Source organism: Vanessa atalanta, chromosome 8 (genome assembly GCF_905147765.1).
Source record: "Vanessa atalanta chromosome 8, ilVanAtal1.2, whole genome shotgun sequence".
In the NCBI taxonomy this organism is placed as follows: domain Eukaryota; kingdom Metazoa; phylum Arthropoda; class Insecta; order Lepidoptera; family Nymphalidae; genus Vanessa; species Vanessa atalanta.
In genome coordinates, this window is record NC_061878.1 from 1,588,397 (window position 1) to 1,601,666 (window position 13,270).

General features: G+C 30.2%; 2 protein-coding genes across 2 annotated transcripts; one reads left to right on the forward strand and one right to left on the reverse strand.

Annotated features, from left to right (window-relative positions):
* Window positions 1–2,500: 2,500 nt before the first annotated feature.
* Window positions 2,501–3,136, forward strand: LOC125065551 (40S ribosomal protein S24). The gene is made up of 2 exons (XM_047673219.1): window positions 2,501–2,643; window positions 2,750–3,136. The coding sequence occupies exons 1-2, from the start codon at window positions 2,594–2,596 to the stop codon at window positions 3,096–3,098; spliced, it is 399 nt and encodes a 132-aa protein (XP_047529175.1). The 5' UTR covers window positions 2,501–2,593; the 3' UTR covers window positions 3,099–3,136.
* A 3,532-nt stretch (window positions 3,137–6,668) lies between these two features.
* Window positions 6,669–10,479, reverse strand: LOC125065886 (lactosylceramide 4-alpha-galactosyltransferase-like). The gene is made up of 4 exons (XM_047673742.1): window positions 10,409–10,479; window positions 7,237–7,812; window positions 6,979–7,106; window positions 6,669–6,892 (listed from the first exon to the last, which is right to left on the reverse strand). Exons 1-4 carry the CDS (start codon window positions 10,477–10,479, stop codon window positions 6,669–6,671), a joined length of 999 nt encoding a protein of 332 aa, XP_047529698.1.
* Between the last annotated feature and the right edge of the window lie 2,791 nt (window positions 10,480–13,270).

Sequence of the window (13,270 nt, forward strand, 5' to 3'; positions counted from 1 at the left end):
AGGTACTTTTATTTGGTTCCCGTAATTCTTGATAATTGTGGTTACGTTTGGTGCCAGGAAAGATCAAGTAAGAAATTTTATGTGTTAAAGACATCCAAAGTACTAATTCACTGACAAAGCATTTCGGAAAAAGTTTATGTACCTACTTATTTTTACTTGCAGTTATAAACTAACAGACGAGTGAGGCAAAGAAAAAATGATAATGATTGATGTATGTATTTACTCAAAACTTTTCATCTGTTAACTTCATATAAAACTTTGTCTCACTAGACAATTTCCTTCGCTCGAAGGTTTAATTAATTATAGTATGAATTCAATTTAATTATTTAGTCATTAGTTTTATGCACTTAAGTATATTAATATTGAAAATCATATAAAACAATCCATGTTGCTGTTATTTTTCACAATATACATTGTATCGCTATGACCTTAAAATAAGTCTTGTAAGGTCATGTTACTTTATTACCTAATATGAAACGGTACGCTTCGTTACTTAGTTTTAAAATACTACGTAGGTACTTTCTCGTTTTTTATGAAATCGTCTTATCAATAAAATCTTACACTAGGTTTAAATCACTGTTTATAATTAACCATTGCGCCGATACTCATTGTGCTCTGCTTTCCATATCCTGCGGGATTCTACCAAGTTCTTCAGTCCAGTCACTTGGCTGGAAGAAATCGTAAAGTACGTTTTGACGAACCACGATCTCAATTTTATTAGTTCAGTAAAAACAGTATTTAATCTCTGTTTAAAATGAAATAATGAAGTGGAACCGAGAATAAATATAAGTTATATATATGGTACCTAGAGAACTAATTTAACACTTATTATCAGTGCCGGTAATGGGGGGTGCGATGGGGCGATGGTGCCAAAGTCTGAAGTCTCCGTCTCGTCAAAGACGGTCCTGGCCCTTGCGGCTCAGTCTAACCTTAGTCAAATATAAAAGGGCACCGAATGCATGTCCATCCAGGGCGCTTAGATGGTTAAAGCCGGCTATGCTAACTGTGTTCTAATTTTCGATCTCAGCTGTGCTCGCGTGTGGTCAGGTATCAAGTACCCTATGTCCTCTTCCTTACCCCTGACAACTAAATATGTACACGTAATAGTTACAACTTGAAAGCGTAACAAACAAACAAACTCAGTTTTGCATTTATAAGTTACGATTCCGCTATGGAATTCAGTTTATTTAAAGTTATTGACGTCAAATGCACTTGGTTGTGATAGGACGATAACGATAGTTAAACACTGGATTGTCGAAATATTCAAACATAACAATTCTAGTAGTTCCAAGGGTTCGTTGATGAGAAATCCCATCCGGCAGGGTTAATAATAAATAGTATACATTAATAACCCTGCATTATAATATTTTCAACATACACTGTATATATTTTAGCTGTAATAACATAAGGCATTACTTCTAACCATCCATTATGTATATGTACAATCAACATCGTTACTTTAAGTGCTCTCATAATATTTCAAAATCAATATTTGCTTTGTAACTTCGAAACGCCTGTGTACCTTTTATAGTAATAACATCTGGTGCAACTATGGCGTATTGAAATAAGAACGCCTGCAAAATTACATTAGCAATAGAGTTCGCTATAATAATACTGGCTATGTTAGATTCCAGATATATATTATTTTAAATTAAAAATATGCTTTTGTGAAAATTATAAATCTGAAAAGAAAAAGGTTACAAGTTAAGGTTAATACCAACATTATATTAACCTTTTACACAATTTGGTTTTTACCGAGAGAATTTGTATAATAACTTTAAAATTCATACAAAGGTATTCCTCATGAAGATCCCCCTTGAAGTTGAAATAGGAGTTTTAGAAATCTTCTGACAAGTCCGTAGTATTTCACTTATTTAAATGTATAAAACCTGTAAAACTTATATAACTTAAAAATTCAAAAAGAAAAACGAATAACATCGCACTAAGATTAAAATTTTTATATTTGCTTTATTTATTATGACCAAACTAAAAACACTAAAACAGTATGTATTTGCCCATATGCCATATGATAAAATAATAATCATAAAAATATATTTCGTATAAAAAGGATTTTATTGGTTTATTTATAGGTATTTAAAATTTATATTACACAAAATCTAAGTAAGCGGGACAAAAAGGAAGACAAGATTTATTTTTGTTAATTTCTATGAAACTTAATAACTTTATGTCAAATATAGTAGTATCGTTTTTGATTTTTTTATCCTATAATACAATAACTGTAATGTATTATTTATTTTAAAAAAAATTTGGGATATTTTTATCATTATCTGCATTTTTTCAATGCGTATTCAGTATTACTAGCATAAAAAAAATACATATAAATAGATAATATAGATAAATAACATTAATAGACATTTTATTGAGTTAATCAATTTAATTTAAATACTAAGTAATTATTGTAATTTCATTTATCTTTATAATAACAAATTATTTATCAATAATAATTATTATAATATATTATTGTGGTATTAAATTTAAAATTGCTTACAGCAACACTGACACGTTCTTTTTCCTGGTGAAGTTGTTAGAGACACGTGCGTGTATCGCGCCGAATTCTCTAAAATAATCCAAAATGAGTGAAGGAACAGCGACGATTCGCACTCGCAAATTTATGACCAACAGGTAATTGTGCATTACATTGGATTTTTCGAAGAAACATGTTGTGATATGCGTAATGGATCATTGCTACCATGACAGGTTATGTGTGACAACTTTTGTGATATTTCAGGTTGTTGGCGCGCAAGCAGATGGTTTGCGATGTCCTCCACCCAGGCAAACCGACCGTTAGCAAAACCGAAATCCGTGAAAAGCTCGCGAAAATGTACAAGGTGACACCTGATGTCGTGTTCGTGTTCGGCTTTAAAACAAATTTCGGAGGTGGCAAATCGACTGGTTTCGCCTTAATATACGATACCCTGGACTTGGCTAAGAAGTTTGAGCCTAAGCACAGACTGACACGCCACGGATTGTATGAGAAGAAGAGGCCAACATGCAAACAGCGTAAGGAACGTAAGAACAGAATGAAGAAGGTGCGTGGTACAAAGAAATCCAAGGTGGGAGCCGGCGCCAAGAAGTAATCTGTTTATATTTGTAAGTAAATAAAGAAAAAAATACATATCGTCTTTGTATTTACAACTCCTTAGACATTAACCAGTTACACCATTAATTGAATGATTATACATAATGTTAGGTTATTTTTAGATTTAAATCTATAATTTGCTTAAAGAGTAATTTTTATAATTAGTTTTTCTATCAAAAAACAAAATTTTTGATTGATTAAGCACCCAATTGGTGTTTATATTTAATAATTTTTGTATTTTAACTTTGTGTAAACTCGACAGTATGATTGGAAATATTATTTTACTTATTAATATTATTTGAAAACCAAGTTTTTTTAAGCACTAAATGACGTTTCAAATCCAACCAGATTAATTTTGTAACCTTAACTAATAGTTTCAAGCTTATGGAATTTAATTACCGAACAAGGCTAAATATTACTAAGTTAAATGCTAGTAAAACTAAATCATGACTGATATATTAGTGAAACTCATTTTAATTAAATATATTTTAATTACTAATCATTTCTGTCTGGTATATTTTTATTTTCCAGCTTCATATAATTCGGAGTGATGCCTGATCTCATTCTAGGTCAGTCATGAAGTTGAGCTCCTGCCGTTGAATTAACTTTCTGTAATAAAACAATCCAATCAATATAAAGTTCAGACAACAATATTTGGTTGGATGCTGATACGTTTTTCTTATGATTTCCACAAAATATATTTTAAAATTATTCCTTGTTGAGACGAGATCCAAAGATCTTATCTTTTAAAAATAAATACGAATCATATTATATTCTTATTTCACTGCAAATGTTTCATGGATCAAGTACAGGTAGATTTAGAATGGTTTTGAATGAAACTAACAATTATCAAATAATCAATACTTATAGATTATTCCCATAAAGGAAGGTTAATATATATAAATAATTGTAAGCAAAAAGATTCCATAAAGTTAATTTTATTTTTTAAAATATATTCATTGTAACTTAGCTTGTTGAGAAAACTTAATGACAAATTTTACAATAAAAAGGCTTTGCATTGGTATGCTGTGTCGCTATATGTTTATGTAATGCCTGGAATTAAACTTTGTCACATAAAGCGTGCAAAACAAATTAAAATATGATATGATATACATATATTTCAGTAAATATATTATATTGTGTATGAAAATTATTTTCTATTAATTTACTTACATGTTCTACCAGGCTACTTATTTTAGTGAGAAGTTTGTAGTATATTTCATAATATACAATAATTAACATATCATTTAATAGCAATTATCAAAAAACACTACAGAAAAAAACTTCATAGAACACTATGTCATATAAATAGCCCACAAATTAAATAGTTTATGGATGTTTGCAATTTGATAAAAACTTATTGAACAGAGTAACTATTCCAACTTTTAGTAAGAAAAATGTATGAGATCTCTTTACTTCTCTGAACCTAAATCCTATATTACAAGCAACACACGTGTAACAGGGAGGCAGGTGAGTACGCTGAAAATTCGTACTTTAGCAGAAAATGGATAAACACAATCAACTTCCGGTCTCTGGGCGTGTTCTAAGTATAACTTGTAAGAAAAAAAAAAATTTTGGTTATGCGACTCCGAATTTGAAATCGGGACGTCCTACGTGCTGCATAAGATAACTACCATACACACGAGGCAATTGAAGTTAAATAACATGTAGAAAAAATAGACAATTTAAGTTATATACCAATGCCTGCTTAGCATAGAAACGGAGCAGTCTGGTCTATTCTCTGGGAAACTTATATGACTACTAGTTGTCACCAGTGGTTTGCTTGTGTAAAGTGTTGGTTGGGCCATGAAAGAGCAACAGACAGACTGCCTTATAATTTGTCAAATGGCTTTCATGTGATCCAGACATAGTATTTTTTCATTGCTAATTAATAATAACATTATTATTCTCTTGATTATACTTTAAGATAATTATTTTATGTACTGAAACATGTATTTAATGGTGTTAAGGTAAGTGTACTTTAGGCAAATCTGAGAAAATATTACCCATTCTGTTATTCTAACAATAAACATACAGGTCTTAAGGGTAATTAATAGTAGCTGGTGTATTAACAGGTCTTAGGGACATCAATCTTACATTTAATAGTTGCCCTTGTGAATACGAGGAATAAACTAAACTTTCTTAAGCACAATGTCTATTAATAGAAAGGCTCCTCATCATATTATGAACCCATTTACTTTCTAGATAAAAGTGTTTTTTTTTTTACATACAAGAATAACAAAATAGCGAGCTCATTCCTTTCATCATTCATTCTACTTCAATTGAATTAGTGAACGAATCTCAATGTTTAATATAATTTGAATGTTCTCTACAATATTATCATCTGTTTTAGAATCAAAAATATTTTTTCGACCGGGCCTTAAACATAATCTCCATGCCTGCTTGTAACATTTTGTTACTTTGTTGAAGATATCGCAAAAACCTTTAATTAAAAAATATTTCTTAGAATGTATTAATGTTTTGAAAATATAAGATAATCAAAAAATTTAAATCTCACTTTCATATTAAGAATTTTAAGTGATTTCAGTTTTTTCAATTTAAGATTTTTACGTTCATTAGAAGTTAGTTTCGTAGCTAAAATAATCGCTGTCATAGTTGTCTAAAATGAACAACATACAATTAATACTATGTAAATCGTTTATAGTACTACTTTACTAGAATTGATCTATTTTGTTATTGAACAAGTAGGTAATGTTTAATATTTACTAATTACTATTATATATGTAATTTTGTCAAAATTATTTTGACTATCAGACCTCAGTCAATTTGATTGCATATTTTCTGTCATTGTCAATAACAGTATACAGATAATAATTAATAACAGATAACACAGATTTGGTAGAAATTGGAATAACTGAATAAGATCCGGATTCCTAACACATTATCGCAACACAACAATCTTGTAGAATCCTAACTATATTTCAATTTATAATATTTCGTGTTTAAGTAAGTTTGTTTACTTGTGTATCGATAACCTTTACATTTTGAATACACGTTATTAGGGTAAAAGAAAAGGACATAAGATGAAAAATATATTAACAATAATATACATTTACACCTATATAAGACCAGCTTTAGGTTATTAGTAAACTCCTCACTCATCAAACAATTTACTAGAACATCAATGAGTTATTAGTATTATTATGTTCCAGTTTGAAGAGTGAGTGAGCCAGTGTAACTGCCAGCATAAGTGAGTTGACATTTTAATTCCCAAGGTGGTGGCGCATTGGTGATATTAGGAATGGAAAGTATTTCTTACAGCATAAATGTCTGCGGCCGCCCACGTGTAATCACTACAATTTCGAAATTAGGTACATATTTTAATAAGTATATAATATATTTAATGTATGTCTGTCTACCTATTATTAAAAAACCTTATATTTTTTATAATATAATTAGTATTTATTTCTAAATAAATCTATTTAAATCCTTACTGAAACAGTCTTATATATTAACTAGTTAATTCTGTGTCGTCAGGTACCTATGCCTTTTCACAATTTGAAATACATATTAAACATTCTAAAATTATCAATATATTATTTACATTTTATAAGCCAAAATCGTTGCTATATAGTACATAAGTTTTAGGACAATATTTCTTTGCCAATTTGTTTAAGGGTGAAGTTTTCTTCGCCTTGTACCCTTTAGTATCATGTCCCCCTAGATAATAAGTGTAAGCATTATGATTTCTTATTTCTCCTGGCTTAAAGAAATCCTGGGCACCCTCTTTTAGAATAGGATAGAAGAACTGTGATCCGTATACTTCGAATCCTGAAAAAGGCATATCGGTTAACTAAAATATTTAGTGAATTTTATTTCATGATCAAAACTAATTTTAAAAACATCGTAAAGTTTACCATTACAAGTTGCGGAAGACATGAATTTGGCATCGGGCGTCGAACACAGGCCTTGAAGAATTCCATTGATTATTTGTAGACGATGGCTCTTACACAAATTATTATTTTTTAAATTTGATAAAATATTTCTGGAACAAAATAGGTAAATAATTGTATTATACTTATACAATACAAAAATATAATTTAACTTTTTCAGGTAAAGCTAAAAATTTTATCAATTAATAAAAATATAATATGGAAATTAACACACATACATACCGCATGGCAGATTCTGCAACAATTCTGCCTATTTTGTCTTTGGAAAATCCAATAATTCCATCAGCTATCTCTTCCTCATTTTCTCGCGTTGCCCAATTCCTCGCTAACGATCCCAAAGGTCTTGCTACAATCATATCTAAGTCAATATATATTCCACCCCATTTTCGTAGCAATAAATATTTTAATATGTCCAGCGTCCGTTCGACACCCCAAAGACATCTTTTCAAAATTCCACTAGTTACCAATTCTTCGTACGGAGTCTCTTTTGAAAAATCTTCGATATTAATTTTCCAGAATTTTATGTTCTTCGAATTCTTAAATTGTGTCAGATTATCTACTGTCTGAAAAGACATTCCTGAAATTATGACGTTGATCTGCCAATTCGGGTTAGAGTTAGCAGCTGATTCAATTGCACAAGATTGTCTTGATGTTAAATTACTAACACAAGATGGTTCTATGAAAAATATAGATCTAACTGGCAGGGTATCATTTTCTCTTAACATTGGCAAAGAATAATTGCTGACAAAGTGACACGATATGTCGACCGATGGACCCGAAGTGAATTTCGGCGCCAAGCTTGTACATAAGAGCAGTAAGCCAAAAATTGTTAATAATATAAAAAATATAACTTTTTGTTTAGTTTTTTTGAATAATCTTCTGACATTTATAGTTCTATTCATTTTATTTCGAAGCCAGTTCATTAGTTCAAATAATTTCGAAACAATATTACCGGTAATAATTATTTTAAATTGTTTATTAAAATGCATTCATTTATTTTTCAAAGATAATTCGTAAACCACACAATTCATCACGCCAAGTACTTCTCACATGATATTGAAACAAATCTCTTGATGACATTTTTAGAAATGTGTTATATTTTTGCTAAATACGGATAAACGTTGCCAAAATAACGAAAGGCGTCAACTCGCTACCGTGTAACAAGTTGTGTATATCTACATCACGTTTATGTAGTTGATGTGGCCTAGGACATAAAAGATCGCGTGAATCAACAGTTGGCCCTACAATAGGACCAGGCACTTTAATCCATTTACATTTAATCGCTGTTTCCAAATATGGACACGATGATTATTGCTCAAATTAATGATAGAATGTTTGGCGGAGACTTACTTCGTTGTATAGATGCGAACAATGAGATTAATTTATGTGGGGCTACTATAATAAAAGTAATAAATGCTTTTCCAACCACAAGAGACGCGATGTCAATTGTCGAGAATTCATCATATTAAGTTGTTATGTGAACCTTTGAAGTTAAATTAAAGTGGATATATGTAGTTCACTCGTATGATATAAGTAAATCTATGGTTTATTTATCTTTACTTCTTCTTCGATTGGAATAGGCTATGTATGTTCCTACTTTTAGGGCTACTAAGATGTAGAGATTTAAAAGTTGATTTATTTAGAAGACAGATATTTTGTTACTTGGACCAATGTGATGGTAGATAGCCGCATGCGCGGTATTGACAGCCGCAGAATTATTGACGTTCTATCAAAAGAGAGCTTATTTAAATAATTCAGTGACAGAACAATGACAGAATATTATTACGCTAGATATTATAGCAAAAGAACGAAAATGTTAAAATCGTATTTTAATTTAGTGGATAAAATTTGAAATACAATTTATATGAAAAAAAAAAACGTACTTGAAGCGAACGATTGAATCGTTCGCTTCAAGTTCGTTTTACAATTTAATGGTTTTAGAACCAATACTATGAAATTTGACCAGTCTGTAGACTTTCAAATCGAAAATTGTCTTCAAATATTTTTTTTATAAATTGTGCAAATATAATATAAGATAGGTTCTTTCATCACAGCAAAAGCGAAGTCAAGCCCAGTAGTTTGAAATTATACTGTTTTTGTTGTTCTTGTTGATAAATATAATAATTAATAAGTTAGCGTTATTCAATACATTTGTATTGTGCTTCAATATTAAATCAACAAAATATATTTTTTGTTCGTTTAATGTGTGTATGCTTTAACTTTAAATTCATTGATTCAATTATTTTACCAGGTTAATGTTTCTATTGGGCTAATGCACAATGACAGTAGTAAAGGAGAGTGATAGTTAGTGCCGAATTTGGTACAAGTATCCGAATATTAATATGGTAATAGCATGGAAGTAATATATACTACGTATAACTGGAAGGTTCACTGTCAACCAAACGCGAGCCGAGAGAGAATGACTATTAAGGCGTTCTGTCTCTCTCTAAAACTGTACCCATGATTTCAGAATTCCTGATACTTTTTGAGAATATTCACATCTCATGTGAGAGGTTCTGGGTTCGAAAGACCCTATAAGTAAATTACCTATCATTAATTTCATAGTAAAAATTGCCACTAGCTTTATGACGAAGAAAATGAAAAGCATCGTGAGGAAACCAGCAAATCCAAGAAACCATTAAGTTTGAGGACTTGTGATATCCAACAAGCAGAAGTGGGCTACAAGTTGATGTGTATTGTGTAGACAAAATAAAGCAAATAAAAACATGTTAAATACGTAACAATTTATTTACTACACTGAAAACTTAAATATTACTAAACAATATTGTTTTATGTAATTTCTGCCGTGATGTTGCGCGATTCCCCAATAAGTTCACGGTCTTATTTTTGCCATAAGTCGTCATTCTAACAGTTAAATATTTATTTGATAAACATTTTACAAGTGCAATATCGTGCCTATCTTCACAAGCAATTGAAATAGTTGGATGTGGAGGATCGAATAAAGATTCTAATTTATTATAAAAATTTTGCACGACCAGTACAGTAATTTTACTTTTAGTTGTTTTTAACATGGAATCCGACACCTTTATTGTAAAAATTTTTTCAGTGTAACATATTACTTCAAACGCAAATTTTGATACAAATTATTCAGTTATTTTATTCTCCTTAGGAATAATTTTCGGCAAAAGTGAAGGAACTGCTTCAGGTTTTAGTTGTTTTCTAGCTTCCGTTATATAATCTTCAGCCTTAAAATGTGAGCTGCATACTACTGCATATTTGGATAATTTTCCAGATATATTCAGTACCTCAGTCCACCTTTTTTTAAAAACTTGATTACTAGGAAATCTGAAATCCACAGAATAAGACAGATATGAATAATGTCCTAAAATCTAATGGATACCCTATCTAGTATTTTAAAACAAAATGTCGTTACCTGTGAAAGGACAGCCCACAACTGGGATATGCCTCTTTTTTACATCCGTTCACAATGCAAGTTTGAACCATTTTATATTAGATTATTGGACTTACAAGAGATTTAGATTACAAATGAATAAACAAATAAAATACTCAGCACTTTCCGGAATCACAAAAGATCCGCCATGTTTGTTTATATTGTAAACTGGAAGTGTTACCAGAAAATTGCCGCTAAATAATTATTATCTCTATTAAAATTATACACTGGCAACTGTGCGATACAGACACCACGCCTTAAAAGTAGGTCTTTCTCTAGACCGTTCTTAGAGTTTAAAAGAAAGTAGACCTTAATCACGTGGAATAAGGTTTAGTTTATTTCTTCATTAAACCTGCAGTGAACCTTCCAGTTATACGGAGTATATAATACTTCCATGGGTAATAGTGCAAACAATTTTTTTTAAATAATATATTGTACGTCGATTATCAGTACATAAAACAAATTATATAGTTTGTCTTTATATATTTTTTTATTTTAATAAGTTTAAATGTTTTTTTTTTTATTATGTATGCTACATAATAAAGAATGTCCATTCAAAAAATACATCATAAAAGTCTAAATTTAGAGTTGTTACATTAAATTAATTCGAATTTCATGCCGATTTCCAGCAGGCATTCCCTCATTTCAAACGTCGAGCTATTACAATTTTCACATCTGGAAGTAGTTACATTACGATTACGAATGTAATAAACTCTATTTTGTCATATATATATATATATGACTTTTATTTTGAATAGTGTTATAAAAGACACTCAACTCTAGCAAATGATACTTGTCATTGTCTTAAGTATCAAAATTATAAACTATTTTTTAGGTTAGATTTATTACATATTAAAAGATACGAATAGAAGCAATAGGCACCTCATTATAAAGATTTGCTAATTATTAGATAAAACATCGTTCAGTTCAGCTATATTGTACAAAATTAATACAAATCTTTACGTATAAAGGCGTAATGTCGGTAATTGATATTAGTTATATCTCTGATCTGACTAGATCTTGAAAAACCTCCTCAATAAACAGACTGATTGAATGCTCGTTTCTAACAGCATTCTACCGCCAAATAACAGTACTCTGTATTGTTGTGTTCCGGTTGGAAGGGTGAGCCAGTGTAATCACAGGCACAAGGGACATTACATCTTAGGTCCCAAGGTTGGTGGTGCATAGGTGATGTAAGGAATGGTTAATATTTCTTACGGCGCCTTTGTCTATGGGCGGTGGTGACCACTTACCATCAGGTGGCCCATATGCTCGTCCGCCAACCAATGCCATAAAAAAAAAATAACATTATTTGAAAACACCAAGAAGTTAGGCACAACAGAAATTTATTAAACAAAATAATTATTATTCTGCTTATCAGATCCTAATTTAATTTCCGTAAAAATAAAATACTAGAAATAACATTGCATAGTTTTATTTGTTTTTATTTTAAAACTTAAATTACAAATCACAATAAATATATATAATTAAAGTGTTTAAATTACAATTATTTGTTTACATTCTACGGAACTATATAAGACTATATAATTTTCAATGAAATTAAGTAATAAGTTATTGTTAATTTCTGTTTCTGGATTTATTTAATAAAAAAAAAATATATTAACAATTACATTATATATTTTTAATTATTGCTTTACACAGGAAACACATTTTCTACACATTTCCATATTTTTTTTTATATGACACAATGTTTTACTGGTCTATAACACCGTAATTCGAAATTTAAATTTTTCTATTGAAATTATTTAAATTGTTAACTTTATACATACATATTTGTACTACTGTTTTAGTCTATATATTTTCGTCCTTAATAATAAACGTCGTAAAGTGGGTGAATTGAAACACTCATTATCTCTTTCTGCCATTAGTAATTTAACATTTGAATAAAGAAGACAAAGCATAACTTAAACATACAACGTTTATTAGTAAAGAGGTTATAATATTACAATTTTGTAATGCAAGTAATATAACTAGAGGCATTTTGAAACATTGGTTTAGAGTATGCAACCTTGATTTATATATTAAAATACAGGCAAAACCGTGGCCAGACCTCCGAAACGCATCTTTTGGTATCAATTAAATGTATATTGGTTTAGTAGATCATCAGTAAGAGAACACTGAAAAACTCACCTCATTTTAAATACAGATTACAAATTATTAATAGGAATATAAATAAAATAGTAATCTAAAGATCACACATTATTTCAAACCCAATTCGAATGGCAGGAGTAAATTAAATAAACTTCAAATGACATCCCACCAAAAGTCGAGATCTAAAATAATTTATCAATTGTTGAATACAATAAGGATAAATGATTCAAAAATTATTGCATTTTAAATGTCAGTCAAGTTGGTATCGAAATTTTGGGAGTAAAATTAAAGTTGATGTTAGCACTGAGTGGAATAGTGTTGTATAATATATACAGTTATAATAGTAGAGCTGTTAGCAAGATTTAATGGAATAGGAAAATCTGATTATTTATTTAACCTCCTCCTGCCATTGGAATGCGGTATAGATCTATTCACTCTGGAAGGCGCGCCCCTCCACAATATATTAATCGGCGTGTATTCGACTGACGCTAGTGCTTATAATGTCTTAGTGTGCGTGAGTCCACTTAGAGTAAAGTCAGTAAAAAAATATAAATTAGTTTATATTTGTGAGGTTTAATTTAACGTGGAGGGACGCGAGCTGCTGAGTGAATAGATCTATTTACATATATTCTAGATTGGTTGGTGACGTGTTGACGATGTACGAAATATTTCTTCTAGTACTAACACCATGTGCGGTGACGTCCATCGTGATGGACTTGCTAATCAGCATTT